We start from the raw sequence: 16,236 nt of genomic DNA, 5'->3' as shown, positions 1-16,236 counted from the left end.
GGTGTTAGTAGTGCTGTGTTGGTTTAAGGACAGTCAGCAGCTCAGGGTGATTATTCTACTTACTCAAATTATAGTGACTGCAAAATGAGATAATTCCATTGTTCTCCTCCGTAAGTTTCTCCATCTTTTGTGACCTGCACTTTCCTCTGCTGCACTCCATCCTCCATACACTACCAGAGGAAGCTTTTACCAGATTTGCTTTAAATAAATAAACCTATGACACAAAGTAGAGAAATTATCCTGGGCCCAAAAATAGACATGTGCCTATGTGCACGCTTGATGTCTGACAACGGAAGCAGCCCAGAGCAGAGGCGAGGTGGGAGCTGCCTGCAATAAATGGGGCATCCGTATCACATCAGTGGAAAAATTAATCCACATAGATTTTGGATCTAAATGTGAATGTCGTAACAGTAGAGCTATGTGAAAATAACAGAATAGAATAGAATAGCTCAGCTCAGGAAGGGATTGCTACATTTGACTGAATTAAAATCAAGAACTTCTGTACATCAGAAGGCATGATAAGTGAAAAGAACCAGCTACCAAGTGAAAGTTACTTGCAACACATTTAAATATGCAGAAAAATGCATATCTAGAGTACAGAATTATCCCAGAAAAATGCATATTTAGAGTATAGAATTATCCCAGAATTGCACTTTTAGCAGTAAGGGAACGGGAGCAGTGTTCCAGCCTCAGTTTCTATTTATAATGGTGACAAGGAAAAAATACTGCTGGATGCCCATAAATAAGAGAGATAATAGAGAAGAATGAGAGATTTGAAGAACTAGTTCAAAAAAGATGCTATCCAGATGGCTAGCAAACTTGTAAAATCCTGTTCAACATTGTTAGAAATTAAATACATGCAAAGTAAGCCACACAATACAAGTAATAGAGGCTGGGCATGGTGGCTCACACCTGCAATCCCAGCACGTTGGGAGGCCGAGGTGAGAGGATTGCTTGGGCCCAGAAGTTCGAGACCAGCCTGGGCAACATAGCGAGACCCCATCTCCTAAAAATAATAGCCAGCAGTAGTGGTACATGCCTGTAGTTCCAGCTATTCCGGAGGCGTCAGCTAGAAGATGGCTTGAACCCAGGAGTCTGAGATTATAGTGAGCCTTCATTGTGCCGCTGCACTCCAGCCTGGCTGACAAAGTGAGACTCCGTCTCTAAAAGAAACAGAAAATACAGTTCAAACCTTTTAAAGAAAACTGTAAATCCCTTAAGCTTATGTTGACATTATTTTTTTAAGACCCCTTTTTCCAAATAATAGCCTTTTTCTTATAAAAGCTCACTGCAAGAAAACATTCTAATTGGATTCTGGTGACTCAGCAGAGTTACTGGACATTTGCTTGGTATAAAGAAACTGCAAGACATGGACAGATACGTGGTCTCAGCCCCAGGAGGCTTCCTTCCTGTACGCAGGGAGTGTGTGCGTAGACAGTCACTGCCATGCGAGTAGGCAGAGGGATGTCTTCAAGGTGGGGTTAAGGGATGGTTCCTGGTGTGTCACCATTGCTACCTCTTGGAAATGGAAGGGCAGGCTGGTTAGATATTAAGACCAGATTCCAGAGTGGGTAGAAAATTCCATCTGTGCCCCTTTTTTTGTCCCCAACAGGCTCCTGGGTGGAATTGCACTTTAGCAATAATGGGAACGGGAGCAGCGTTCCAGCCTCGGTTTCTATTTATAATGGTGACATGGAAAAAATACTGCTGGACGCACAGCATGAGTCTGGACGGAGTAGCTCCAAGAGTTCTCACTGTGACAGGTAGGTGCACGTCAGCAAGTGTATGTGTTACAGTGCTGATGTCTTCAGTGGGTGACAGTCACAGCGGGAAGTGCCACCTCTAGGAGAGGGGGCTGCTGTTCCCCTCAGGCCACGTTCGGGAGTGGCTCCTGCTGTCCTCTTTGGGGATGCAGCGTCCTGGGACTCAGTCTGTGGGGAGCCATGTTCAAGTCGCCAGTGGGCAGCAGAACAGCCAGAACCCCGCTCTGAGAAACGCACTCACGTGCCTCAGCAGGGCTGTGGTCGCAGGAGGAGTGGTTCCTGGTTAGCAGCACTTCTGAGCGACTCCAGGGTAGAGTGGCTGAGTGGTCAAAGGTCGCGTGCCCTTGAGAACTGTGCAACAGACCGTGAAGGCGGCAGGTGACAAAGCCAGCCGCTCGCCAGTTGCCTCCCCCCCGCCTCTTCTCTGGAAGACTGGCTAGCTAACTCCTGTCGGGCTCAGCCGAAAGGGCTAAGGAATGGTTTGGCTCTGGCTGGTGCTGGGTGGAAGGGAAGACGCATACTGGCTGGAGCCCCTCATCACGGAGGCGGTTGGAGGCCTTTGGGGTTTGAGCTTCTAATGATAGAATGAATGTTCACATGATGTTCTGTTTTTCTCATTCTATTCACATTGCCAAGCCCACCTCGCTCACAGACACCACAAGATACTAACAGAGCTTCTGAAACAGATACCCATAGCATTGGAGAGAAAAACAGCTCACAGGTAAGCTGGAAGAAGAATGCGACTTACAAGTATTTGTGATCTGTTTGTACAGGAAACAGTTTAAAATGTAATTGAGCACCTCAGAGAAAAGTCAGGCTGTAAGGGCGTCTCCTGTCTTTAAAAAAAACAAAAAAAATCCACAAGCACGTGGGCTGGACACTCAGCGGAACGGGGGCGGCGCCGAGTGGGACACGCAGCGAGGCCTCCTGCCCCTGCCTGCCATCAGGGATACACCCGAAAGGAGGAAGGGCTCCCTGGTGGCTGCAGTCTAGAGAGGGAGGGAGGGACCACTGGAAAGGGTGGCAGTGAGCCAGCTACTAGCTGGTCTTTCCTTGTGATTGTTGGTTGGACAGTGAGTGGGTTTTAATGCTTGCATGCTGTGTGGGACTCAGGCATTACCCACGGGGCCATTTGAGGCCATTCGAGGCCATTCGGTCAGTGTGGCTGTGACTCTGAGGTGTCCTCCTCGTCAGACACTGTCACTGCCTGCTGGAAATTACACCCTGTGCCTTTCCTAGCATTAGTCCTGAGCTAACTGGTGCCTGAGCAGTGCAGCATTCGTGGCTGATCAACCTGGTGATTTAGTGTAAGATCATCTTTTTTAAAAAAGTTTTTTTGTAGAGGCAGGGTCTCCCTGTGTTGCCCAGGCTGGTCTTGAACTCCAGGGCTCAAGTGATCCTCCCAAAATCCTGGGACTACAGGTGTGTGAGTCCGTGTCCAGCCTGAGATGACTTTTCTAATGTTAACAGATACTTGATGGGCTTTACATGCCGGCATTCAGCATTGTTGTGAAAGCGGAGTCTTAGAGGAAAAAGTGTGCGTGGGGTCATTGCCTTGGTTTACTATCATTCTCCCTTCGTACTCTGCAGATAGGGTTCGAGGCAGTGATCAGTACTGTCTTGCTCAGTTATATCTGGTAGTACCTTACTTACCTTGTTGCAGATGAGATGCGTGATAAATGTTTTCTTGGGTGTTTGTTGATGGTGAGAACTTTAACGACAGACCGTGTTCTGTATTTTGGAAGCGCTGTGAGGAAGCATGGCCTTCCAGGCAGGATTAGTAGCTGGCCCTTCAGTGCTAGCTTCCCTCAAGGCTTCCTTCAAGGCTTCCTTCACCAAGGAAACAAGGAGTCCGTTACCCAGGCCTTCTCAGGGACATCCCCCTGGCCCCACTCCAAGGGTTCCAGAGCGCAGCATGATTTCGGGAGCCCTGGCTGTGGATGTGTGGGTGCACCCCAGGGCGTGCGACCTGCTCCTCGGCACATGGGGCTATATCCAGCTTGGGTATACCCAGATGTTTGGTGGGTTTGGGGAGCTATATTCTCCTTTTCAATTTTATTTCTTTTTTTTGAGACAGAGTATTGCTGTTTTCACTGTTTTAAAACAAAATTTTCCCCTTAGTTTTAAAAGGAATTAGATGTTCAGGTACAGAATTCTGAAAATGCAAAAAAGTAGAGAACAACACTGAGACTCTCGGATTTAAAATCCTCTTTAATGTTTCGTGCTGTTATATAATTCTGAGGATTTGGCCGCAGCCGTGGTTATGTGTACATTCTGCCTTTTCCCTCCTGCTTTTCCTGGAAGCATCTTGTAAACCTGCTCACTGTCCAGTGTCCGTTTCCTTCGTCATGTCCCTGTTTTGAGCCATTTTTGGCTGTTTTCATTTTCTTTTGTTATAACCAGTGCTGCAGTCACCATCTTTGCCCTCATGTCACGTGACTTCCCTAGGACCGCATTTGCTGCTGTCAGTACCCCAGCATCTCACAGTGAACCAGATGTATTTACGCCCTGGGTGGGACTCCCCCGAGGTGATCTGTCCCCGGAGGCGGCGAGCGAGCCGGGAGCCGGGAGTCGGGAGTGCGGCGCGGCCCGGGGAAGGCCCCCAGCCCCAGGACTCCCCTTGGACCACAGTCCGGGGCCGTGACACGCGCCTCTGGGCTCTTGAATGGAGCCTGCGGTTGTGAAGCTCCGGTGGGAGGCGGGTGCTTTCTGGTGTCATGCGTGGCACATTAATCTGCATTTAACATCGACTTTCTCTTAGTCTGAGGAAGATGATATTGAGAGAAGGAAAGAAGTGGAAAGCATCTTGAAGAAAAACTCAGACTGGATATGGGATTGGTCAAGTCGGCCGGAAAATATTCCTCCCAAGTGAGTGTGTTCTCAGTGTCACGGGGGCTCCCCTTGACAGAGGACACATCGGCTGACACGTTTCTTCCCGCCTCAGGGAGTTCCTCTTTAAACACCCGAAGCGCACGGCCACCCTCAGCATGAGGAACACGAGCGTCATGAAGAAAGGGGGCATATTCTCTGCGGAATTTCTGAAGGTTTTCCTTCCGTCTCTGCTGCTCTCTCATTTGCTGGCCATCGGATTGGGGTAGGTGATGTGACTCTGTGACTCCCGTCATGGCATGTCGTGGGGCAGTTCTGGGCCGCGGTGATTTATTCGTAAACTATTTCCTGAAGTCCAGATCATCAGTTACAGCTTGGCGCATTTTCGCAAACACACCCACACAGTCACTGTTCAGGTCAAGAAACCACCAGCCCCAAAAGGCCCGAGCACAGGCGCCCTGTAGTGCCGTCTGGCATGGACGCGTCTGCCTGTCGCTCACTGTATATAAATGGAGTCACAGCAGGGATTCTTATGTCTGACCTCTCTGTCCTGTGTGTAGTTAAAAGCAGTCTCATTTCTGCGTAGTACTGCATGGTGGGAACGCCCCCAGCCGTCTGCTGTAGACCGTTGTTCTACTTAACTCTCAGCAATAAAGAAACCAATGCGGTCTCCGATTTTTCTGGCTTGAGTTTCGCTCTTGTTGCCCAGGCTGGAGTGCAGTGGCGCGATCTCCACTCACTGCAACCTCCGCCTCCCAGGTTCAAGCGACTCTCCTGCCTCAGCCTCCTGAGTAGCTGGGATTACAGGTGCCCACCAACACGCCTGGTTAAGTTTTGTATTTTTAGCAGAGACGGGGTTTCGCCATGTTGCCCAGGCTGATCTCGAACTCAAGTGATCGCTCACCTCGGCCTCCAAAGTGCTGGGATTACAGGCGTGAACCGCCATGCCTGACCTTTTCTGGCTTCTTATACTAACTAATTCTGCAGAAAACAGAGACCAGGCAGGTGCCACTGTGGATTCTCAAGAGCTTTAGCTACAGCAGTGATGAAGAGCCAGAGCGGGAAGCCAAAACCACTCGTCCTTGGGCTGGTCCCAGCCTCTCTCAGTGGGGAGGAGGGGTCTAGTCCTGGTGTGCAAACGGTGTTCTGTGGCTGCCGTGTATTGGACAGACTGGAATGCCACTGGGGGCAGGTGGGTTCCGTGGGCCAGAGGGCTCACATCTGGGGTCGAAGGAAACGGGATAAAAGCCACTGAGTTTCCTGGCCGGGGCCTGAGTGCTGCCCGTGTCTCCACCTCGCCCTCCCACGTGTACGGCTTTCTCCTAGCTCTTGTACACATTCTCACGTCCACCCCCATCACCTTTATTTCTGCCAGTGCTTTTTGGAGTCAGACCCACAGACTGCATCACGAGGCAGTTTGCTCTCTGGAGCCTTTTCCAGAACTGTCAAGCAGACTCTGGGGGCAAGGCTTAGGATCCTCATTTTAAATACGAGGTTTAGCCCTTCCTTTCAGGATGGATTTCTGCAGCCACTACTTCCCAACTACTTACTATCCTCCGTCCTGCCCAGGTTTTCAGAGCCTGATACTGCCACTGGCGACCCACACCCCTCAGCAGCTTTCCAGAACCGCACTATAAAATCTGCTCCGAAAGCTGCGGCAGCAAGGTCTGTGCTCACAGTGCCCAGCCCACCACTGCCCACAGGCCAGGCCAGCCAGGCTTCCGATTCTGCCCCTTCCTGGAGACCCATCCTCCTCCCTCCTGGAGAGACGCCCGCTGGTCAGCTGCAGCGAGCCTCTCTGTTGCCGAGAAGCCTTTTCTGACACTCCTGCGTCTTTAGTTTGGGACATCTCTCCCACTACCAAACTTAAACCACGTGAGGCAGGGTCTTCATTTTTAAGCGGTTGGCCTTGGTGAGGCTGGTGGCGATGAACTGGCAACACCATCTTGCCCTGGTAGGTGACATCCCCCAGCACTGAGTTGGAACAAAGCAGCTTTCTGTCTGGAAACAGTGCTTCAGTTTGGTGATCCTTCTATGCAAGAATACAATCTGATGTTTTCTAATTAATACAAAATACATATTGATAAAACACTCAGTAAAGGATTATAGATAGATTCATTACAACATGTTTATAATGGGTATAAAATCTCCAGTCCCCTTGCATAAGCTCTAACCACAGCGAGCTACCCTGTTTCAGCTGGAACACAATCTCCTGGGAATCACAAGATATATTAACTACTGATTACTTTTTCTGTTAAGGATCTATATTGGAAGGCGCCTGACAACCTCCACCAGCACCTTTTGATGAAGAACTGGAGTCTGACTTGGTTCGTTAGTGGGATTACTTCTGAGCTTGCAAGGCAGCTCACTGAAGAGCCGTTAGATCCTGGGGTGGCCGCGTCACTTGTGTTTATTTGTTCTGTAAATGCTGTGTTCCTAATTTAGTAAAACAAAACGACAGACACTAAAATCATGTTGATCTATAATTATACCTATGAGATCAATTAATAAGCATGTCAGACTGATATCTATTGTAAAAATTTGGTAGTGAATTTTCATTGGATATTAGATATAAATATCTGAATATAAATAATTTTAATATCCTAGTCATGATGTATGTTGTATTTTAAAAATTATCTGCAACCTTAGTTCAGTTGAAGTACTTTATATTTCAAAAGAATGAATAACATTGATAATAAAATCGCTACTTTAAGGGGTTTGTCCAAAATAAATATTGTGGCCTTATATATCACACTATTGTAGAAAGTATTATTTAATTTAAATGGATGCAGGTTGTCTACTAAAGATTATACATAACTATACTAATTGTTCATAATCAACAGAAACCAAGATAGAGCTATAAACAGCTGTACAGTTCATACACTAAACTCTTCTTGCTTTTGCAGTATAAGGAATTAAGACTCCGATCATTAGGTAATCACCTTGGATGATCAGTTTTCTGCTGAAGGCACCTGCTCAGTGTCTTTTCCTCTGTCACTCTGCATTGGTGAATTTAATCCTCTCCTTTGTGCCCAACTTGTGTGTGCTTTTAAAATCAGCTTTATTCTAAGCAATTCTGTGTCTACTTTAAAAGACTGGAAATGGGAAAAAAATAAATAAATCTTTGCTAAATCCTTCAGATTACTGTATTTACATATGGTTTCAAATCAGACGTCATAATAGCTTCTTGATGAAACCAGGACTGGTCCCTATTTTGTCATTATCTTTCCTACAGCAAGCTTTTTAGAAAGGCTGCCTGCCGCGTTGGTGTTTCACCTTTCCACGCGTAATTCGGGTGTGAAATCTAACGTTGTCATTTGTAAAGATCTCTGTTGATACTACCTTGGAAGCAGTCATCTCTAAGTCTTACATCTGGAGGAGGTGGATGGCATGACATCAGAATTCCTTTATATAATTTAACCTCAGAATAATCTGAGATCATTTCGAAGCACGCTGGTCAAGGAATTCCGTTTTTGTTTTAGAGCAAATAAGTTTGCTGTTTGTCTTCCATCACAAACGTGGAGTTTCACACCTTATAGAGCTTAGTGAACCCCTGCTCACCATCCAAGTTAGCACACAACAGAGCCAGCCACGTGTCCCCCTCACAGATGATAATGGCTGAACTCTCAGTGAAACCAGCTGTACGGCCGGGCACAGTGGCTGACGCCTGTAATCCCAGCACTTTGGGAGGCCGAGGTGGGTGGATCACCTGAGGTCAGGAGTTCAAGACCGGCCTGGCCAACGTGATGAAACCCCATCTCTAATAAAAATACAAAAAATTAGCCGGGCGCAGTGGCACGTGCCTGTAATCCCAGCTGCTTGAGAGGCTAAGGCAGGAGAACTGCTCGAACCCGGGAGGCAGAGGTTGTGAGCAGAAATCACGCCACTGCACTCCAGCCTGGGAAGGAGAATGAGACTCCATCTCAAAAAAGAAAAATAAATAAATAAATAAATAAAACAGTTGGAGGTACTGAGCTCTGGGACTGGGCCAGTGTGATGGCTCCACACCTGTAATCCCAACACTTTGGGAGGCCCAGGTAGGAGGATCACACGAGTCCAGAAGTTCGAGACCAGCCTGGGGGGGGAGCATAGCAAGACCCTGTCTCTACACAAAATACAAAAATTAGCCTCGTGTGGTGGCACACACCTGTAGCCCCAGCTACTCAGGAGACTGAGGCAGGAGGATCCCTTGAGCCCAGGAGTTCAAGGCTGCAGTGAGCCAGGAGAGTGCATGCGGCCTGGCAAGAGCAAGGAAGACCCTGTTTCAAAAAAGCAGAACTCTGGGACTGGAGTGCTTTAGACAGATGGGACAAGAATCAAGTTCTCTAGAGGTGTTTTCCATTAGATTGTAACATTAAATGTTTCATTAAAAACGAAGTCTGATGTGTGTATCAACGTTTTTATCTTTGAGGTAGGGTAATGGCAGTAAGTGAGCCTTTCTGAATAGCTTTTGTAAACAGCCCTTCTTTTCTACAGTGGTTAATACAAATAACTGCCCACACCACTCATTTCATTAACAAGTTTACAAAATTAACATTACCTAAATGATTTTGATAGAAAAACATTGAACACTTGGCCACTATTTATCTAATATTTACTCCGATGCAGACATTTGCCCATACACATCTGCTTAGGGTGTGGAACATGACGCCTACACGTTGCTTACAAGGAATGCGCATGGCTGCAAGAGAGGAGTCGGCAACAACTCAAAAAACTCCAGCCCTGCATCTATGCTTTGGACGCATGACCTGCTTCCAGGAATTCACTCTGGAGACAGACCTAGAAACTTCCATGTGCACATGCACGAGGATATAACTAGGTAGTATTTATTATAACATGATTGTCTTAAAATTCTTGAAACAATTGAGGTGCCCATGCACAGAGGCGAGTAAGCGACACTGCTGCCCTGCAGGGTGGCGCTTTGCCACTCGGGCACGACGGGGAAGAGCTCGGGATGAGGAGTTTCCAGGGAATGTGAAGTAAAGCAAGGTGCAAAAAGAGATGTGTCCCTAGCAGAAAGGAAAGAACATTTGGTAGCAGCTCTTTGAAACAGGAAACCTGTAGCAGTTTTAAGACAGCCCCCGGCCAGGCGCCATGGCTCACGCCTGTAATCCCAGCACTTCGGGAGGCTGAGGCGGGTGGATCGCCCGGGCTCAGGAGTTCGAGACCAGCCTGGCCAACACGGTGAAACCCCATCTCTACTAAAATACAAGAAAATTAGCCAGGTGTGGCAGTGTGCACCTGTAGTCCCAGCTGCTTGGGAGGCTGAGGCAGGAGAATTGCTTGAACCCGGGAGGTGGAGGTTGCAGTGAGCCAAAATCGCGCCAATGAAGGCCAGCCTGGACGACAGAGCAAGACTCTGTCTCAAAAAAAAAAAAAAAGTCCCCTAGTTTTTTTTGACAACAGCCCTTAATGAGTGATGTGGGTCTGTGTCCCTTCAGCTCTGGACTCTGCCAACAGGACAAGGAGGCAGTGATGCCAGTGGTGCAGCACCACTTCCTGGGCCCACCCAGCCTTAAAAAACTGGCAGCTGGCCCTTCCTGTCTCTTTCGGGGGTGCATGCTCTTGGCCGTGCTGGGAGGAAGCCACATTGCTCAGTAGAGAGGCCTGGTCAGATAGGATCCAGCAGCTAGCACCCCTGCCAGCCATGTGGCCCCCTCTGGATCCTCCAGTGCCAGGAGCGATGCCCTCGCCGACTGTCTGGAGCACAGATGAACTGAACCTGCTAAGCCCCGTCCAAACTGCAAATGGGTGGACCAAATACAGGATTATTTAAATATGTAGTGTACTTTATGTGAAAAAGCTAAGCAAAATATATACGCATACCTGCTCATTTGTGCAAAAAAAAAACTGGGGTAAGGTAGAAATAAATGAGACTGGTTACCACGGGGTGGAAACAGGTGGAGATGGAAATGGGAAGAGGGTGGGAGCGGTGCAGCTTTTTGTGAAACAGACTTAGAACCACACGAATGTTTCACATGCTGCCAAATTCGAAAACACTATTGTGGGGGGAATCCAAAATGGAATACCTACAATAAGGGAACCTCACTGTTACAAATAATAAAGCCACACTGAAGGGGTAGGCTGCTGAGCTAAATGATGGCCAGAGAACACCGTTCGGGATGGATACTGCAAGGTGAAAGTGACATATTTAAAAAAAGAACGTAGTATACTCTTGCTAGCGAATTTGCTTTCCGTGGGTTGGCAATCCTGAAACCACAGGCGTACTAATACTGTGTGATGTTACACATAATGACAGCCTGATTTCCCACTGCTGGACAGTCACAAGGAAGGCTAGCATGAAGCCGTGGGCTGGCTGGGTTTGGTTTAGCAGTGAGTTGCGGTTTGAGCTGGAGCTGTGTGTGGCGGGGTGTTCCAAGTGCCACTCAACAAAAGGGCCTGGAAGCAATGAACCTCCAGCAGCCCTGGGTCCCGGTGGTGGTGATGGTTATTTGTCTCAAAAAAAAAAAAAAATAATAATAATAGAAAGTCACCATGAGGCAAATACCAATAACTGCTGATTTGTCGACGGAAACTAAAGTTACTGGGTTCTTGAGAGGATATTCTCATTGTGTCCCCACAAGATACTCATTACACCAAGGAAAATAGTGACTCTACAGTGAAGAGACCTGGTAGACACCACCTACATCGTGATTTGATGCAGAGGAGGCCAGATCTCTTCCGTGTTCTTGCCACAATGCATAATTGCAGTTTAATCACGAGAAAATATCAGGCAAACTAAAACTGAGGGGGAGTCTACAAAATGCCTGCCCACACTTCCCAAGTGCTCGGGTCCTAAAGACTGCAAGAGAGACTGGAAGACAGGGAGACAACAAAATACAATGTGGGCCCATTGGAAGGGCCCTGGACAGGAAAAATGGACACTTGTGAGACAGCCAGGCAGGTGCCCAGGCAGGTGCCAAGACAGGTGCAGGTGAGGCTGCCAGCCCTGCACGGTGCGAGTCTGCAGGAGACACCACTGTTAGGCGGCTGGGCGAAGGCTGCAGGATTTCCAAAACCTGTCCAAAATTATTTCAAAGTACAACACTAAGAAGGAAAATAAATAGAAGATACCTTTTTACTTAAAAAAAAATTTAAAAAAGTGTGTGTGGTCCCTGGATGAGGGGTGTCAGCGCTGCCTGGGGGCTTGTTAGAAAGACAGAGCCTCAGAGCATAGCCCTGTGGCGTCAGAAGCCGCATCCTACACGTGAGGCGACGCCACCGTGCAGCGGCCAGTGAGAAGGCTTCGCAAATGGGTGAGGACAGCCTGCCCAGGCGCGTGCAGTGAGGACAGCCAGGTGCTCCCCGGCATGCACAGGATACTACCCCATGTGTAGAAACGGGAAACAGGAGTGAAACTTATTTGTGTTTGTACAAAAACTGAAGTACCCCCAAGAAACAAGTATCCAAAATGATCCACAAGGGCAAGACTTTGTCACCCTCCTCTGGGGACTTGTGAATGGTGTACGTATGACCAGTTCACAGCTTCTTTAAGAAAAAACACTTCTAGTAAGAACCAGGGTTACACTGTGTTCACATATTTAGGTTTGGACAACAAATTTCCCCTGAAAGTTCTTGGAATCATAAATTAATGTTTCCCATCGTCCTGGAACACACACACTTAAAAAGATGTCCCAACCTTGTTTTGAGATGGAGTCTCACCCTGTACCTTGTTTTGAGATGGAGTCTCACCCTGTACCTTGTTTTGAGATGGAGTCTCACTCTGTTGCCCAGGCTGGAGTACAGTGGCGCGACCTTGGCTCACTGCAACCTCTGCCTCCCGGGTTCAAGTGATTCTCCTGCCTCAGCCTCCCAAGTAGCTGGGATTACAAGCGTCCACCACCACGCCTGGCTAAATTTTTTGTATTTTTAGTAGAAATGGGGTTTCACTATGATGGCCAGACTGGTCTCAAACTCCTGACCTCGTGACCCCCCGCCTTGGCCTCCCAAAGTGCTGGGATTACAGGCGTGAGCCACGGTGCCTGGCCCCAGAAATAATTTTCTAACAACTCCAAGACAAGCAAGTGAATTGTCTAAGGTCACACAGTCATCTTCAAAGGTATAATATTAATAAATGGAAAGTAAGTACCACTGATTATGAAACTCGATGTCATGCAGTCGACCACTCCAAGCAGACGCAGCTCTACCTGGACCTCTGATCGGCGGAAGTGCAGCCACCTCTGGGCCTTGGCTGGGCTGAGGTTGTGGGGTGGAGCCTGGTGGGCAGTTGTGTGGTCTGGGCCTGGCCATCTGTGGGGTTGGTGCAGTGCAGGCAGCCCCTGCCAGTTCTGACTGGGTGGTGCCAGTGTTTTGCATCTATACACCAGCAATGGACAGTCCCTGCAAATCTGCAAGGGACCCAGTCTCCAGCTGAGTTGCAGGTCCAGGAACACAGCCTGTTAGCAATGTCCAAGACACGTCTCAAGGATAAGAAGAAAATGGAGAGCTACAGAGCCTAAGACAATGGGAGTTGCAGAATCAAAAACTATTACGATCAGAAGCATTTCCCGGCAACCAAAAGGAAAATGAAAACAGAATGTGACTTTAACCACTCACCAGATGGAGATTGTGATTATTAAAGAAATCACAGGTTTTGCTTCTTTGCAATCTACAGCTGGTGAGTGAGTGAAGGTGACTGCATGCAGCTGGTGAGCTTTCTTAGGACGGTATTGCCCCTCACCCCAAACCCTTTTTCTCCTGCGTGATGGTGTGATTTCATGAAATGCAGTTTCAGTTCTAACCTCACCATTCCACTGTCAGGGATACCGGCCACTGCAAACCAGGATCGATTTGGTGTCTGTCACTGGCAGCTAGTCTTGTATTTTAAGACACCAGTTTCTGTTATATTAAAAAATACACTAAAAGGTTCTAATTGGAGATATTTATACAAAATCATTGTACAGGCCAGCCTCAGAAGCAGAGTCCTGGGCACCGGTGCTCCCCAGAGGGCAGTGCCGCCCCCTGGCCACCTGCCTTGCTGGGCTCTCACTTCCAAAATCCCTGCAGGTTCTGACTGGCACAGGGGGGTGTTTATTCAGGAAATGCGTGCAGGAACTCAGGCAGAGGCGCATGAAATTAGGGACAGGTGGGAGCAGATGGGGTGGGAGTCTGTCAGTCCTTAAGGTAATGTAAAAAGACCCCAGAGGACATCAAGCATGGGTTCCTGTCCTGGGTATGACGCCACCACCTCCCCTGGCCAGAGACAAGTCGCGGCCGCTGTGCTCTTGGGACTGGGTGCAGGGCTGCAGCCAGAGGTGCAGACAGCGGAAGCTGAGGCCTGGCCCAGGACAGCAGCGCGTCTGCACCTCTCAGGGCTTCAGGGGTGCTGCAGATCCTAAAAGATCAAGGAGCCCTGGGTGTCCTGTAGGCAGCCCTGCATTGTCACCAGTGCTCTGAGGGGCACACGGGGCACAGAGGCACGGAGCTCAAAGCCAAGCCCAGCATCACCCCAGTGCCCAGCCGGGTGCTGTGGTGTGTGCATCTGTGACCCATGGCCAGGATGGCTGTAGGGAAAGCCCTGGCGCAGAGCCTGCCTGCAGCAGGCACTCAGGAGGGGTTGCCACCCACACCAGCCAAACCCCACAGCTCTGCAGGGCCTGACCTGTGACAGCCCCACGGGGCTGGAGGTGCTGCCCTTACTCAAATCTGGTCTACACTCCATCCACCCCTGCACACTGCCTGAGCAGAAAAGACCCACTGTCGGGGACTGCTGAGCTCGGCTTTGGCAGGCAGCCCCCTCGGATGGGACCCAAGGTAAGAGTGTGGGGCCTGCCAGGCCCCCAGGCCCAGGCCTCTTCTGGGAGTTGGGGGAGCGGTGGCCGTAGGCAGTGTCTGAAGGTGGTCTGCAGGCCCCTTTCAGCTCCACTGGTTTGAGCTGCATTTTCTCCCCACCTGCAGCTGGATTCCTGGCTGGCTGTCTCACCAGCTCACAGACGGCTTCCATCCGACTCCCTTGGTGATCCCAGCACAGCACCAACAGCAGAGCTCACCACGGAAAATGCCACTCCAGCCCCCACTCAGGACCCCCAGCCCAGCCCAGCCCAGGGCGAGCAGAGCCACACCCTGCATACAGCAGGCACTTCACGTCCCTTCGCCTGCAGCTCTGGGAAGACGCAACCTCTGCTGTCCTGCACAGCCCGGACTCCTGCTGGCTCTGACCTCATTCCCCTACTCCCTGGCTGATGCCAAAGCCGCTGGCCAAGGACACACAGCGCAGGTTTAGGAGAAAGCAAGCTTAAGGCCACTCAGCCTCCGTAGACCCAGACCCACTGTTCCTCCCAAGCAAGCAAAAGGGTGATGCAGAGCAGCCGGGCCAGGCGGATCCGGGGCCAGCTTCGTCTGGCCGGGAGCAGGACACACACCAAACCCATGGCACCGCGCTTTGGGTGGCTTCTGGCACTAACGGCGATAACTTGGCTCCACACAGAAGGACAGACAGACATGCACATGCTGCAGTCTCCAGCCCACACCTGCCAGTCATGTGACTTCCGAAATCAGACCGAGTGTGTCCACAACGGCATCATAAACTGGTTCATAGGAGCTCCATTTTTCTTTCAAAAAAGGCATGTTAAATCCACATATGAAGGAAGTGTGTTCATGGAATCCAGGTCATCACCCCAGAGCACAGCAAACCTTCATGTGAACCACAGGCACAGAACCTTCATCAATGAAGTGTGCTCAGCATTAACCTTCAGAAGCTGATGACACTGTTTTCACTTTAAGCAGAAAAGAGGAAAGTTAGAACAAGAGAAATGACAGATATTTCATAAGCTTGAATATAAATAATAAATATCAAGTCTGAAAAAGACAGGATTCTTACCTCACTGGGATGGAAAAGGCTTGAATGGAATCTGAAGTATACAAGGGAAAAGAACCCAGGAGAAACTTCCTCCATGCCTGTTGAGGGCACTTCTTTCTCAGAAGTGAATGGATCCTGCTTTTTGCGGACATAGGTGCCTGCAGTCGCCAGCGCCTCTCAGAACATCAAGACCGCACTGGGGAGAACCCACGGAAGTGGACAGGGCTGCTGGCCAGGTGACTTCCCCCACAGGGGCCCCAGAGCCAGGTGAGGACACCTCCAGGGAACGTGCACCCCAGACCGTGAGGCAGTGGCAGTCCCATGGGAGCAGCAGTGCCACACAGAGCCTCTGCACACGGGATCCGCCTGGGCTGCACCTTCAGCTCTGCCCCGGAGGTGGAGGAGGTGGGCTGTTTAGTGGGAAATATGTTCTAGAGGAAAGATGGCAAAAGGTGTCCAAATACGTAGTGAAAATCCAGTTAAACATTTACAATTTATTAAACTTTTTGGTCAAAATAGTTGAACAAATATATACAATCCCATTTTACTAGAACTGTCTGTTTAAGGACTAGGGTTGACTAATGCTTAAATAACTCTGTTCCACACCTCAGACTTTGTAAATTGTGTCACAATCAATATACAAAAATAAAAGTACTTTTAGATTCTCAATTTCTAACTTAATGTGAACTCAAGTGGCACTGTGTTAGCATTAATTCAGGGTATTGACGGACACCCTGTTCTTGTGATGTGGATTAGTAATCAGCACACACCTCCATCTCCACTGAGGCACGAGGAATCAGGATCAGCACACACCTCCATCTCCATAGGGGCATGAGGAATCAGGAT

General features: G+C 49.1%; 1 protein-coding gene across 1 annotated transcript; it reads left to right on the top strand.

Moving 5' to 3' along the window:
• The first annotated feature begins 1,474 nt into the window (after positions 1-1,474).
• Positions 1,475-7,733, top strand: LOC113223596 (BCL2/adenovirus E1B 19 kDa protein-interacting protein 3). The gene is made up of 5 exons (XM_026453013.2): positions 1,475-1,763; positions 2,400-2,484; positions 4,525-4,631; positions 4,708-4,857; positions 6,852-7,733. The coding sequence occupies exons 1-5, from the start codon at positions 1,693-1,695 to the stop codon at positions 6,895-6,897; spliced, it is 459 nt and encodes a 152-aa protein (XP_026308798.1). The 5' UTR covers positions 1,475-1,692; the 3' UTR covers positions 6,898-7,733.
• Positions 7,734-16,236: the final 8,503 nt, after the last annotated feature.

The sequence above is a fragment of the Piliocolobus tephrosceles genome, unplaced genomic scaffold, assembly GCF_002776525.5.
Source record: "Piliocolobus tephrosceles isolate RC106 unplaced genomic scaffold, ASM277652v3 unscaffolded_41884, whole genome shotgun sequence".
Taxonomy (NCBI): Eukaryota; Metazoa; Chordata; class Mammalia; order Primates; family Cercopithecidae; genus Piliocolobus; species Piliocolobus tephrosceles.
The sequence above is the reverse complement of the archived record's forward strand: the minus strand, read 5'-3'. Positions and strand labels throughout refer to the sequence as shown.

What these genes read in the sequence shown, in the direction of transcription:
- LOC113223596 (XM_026453013.2), top strand. Translation starts at nt 1,693, where the DNA reads ATGGAAAAAATACTGCTGGACGCACAGCATGAGTCTGGACGGAGTAGC. An exon ending in AAGAGTTCTCACTGTGACAG is followed by an intron (nt 1,764 to 2,399) that starts GTAGGTGCACGT and finishes CACATTGCCAAG; the next exon opens with CCCACCTCGCTCACAGACAC. An exon ending in GAGAGAAAAACAGCTCACAG is followed by an intron (nt 2,485 to 4,524) that starts GTAAGCTGGAAG and finishes ACTTTCTCTTAG; the next exon opens with TCTGAGGAAGATGATATTGA.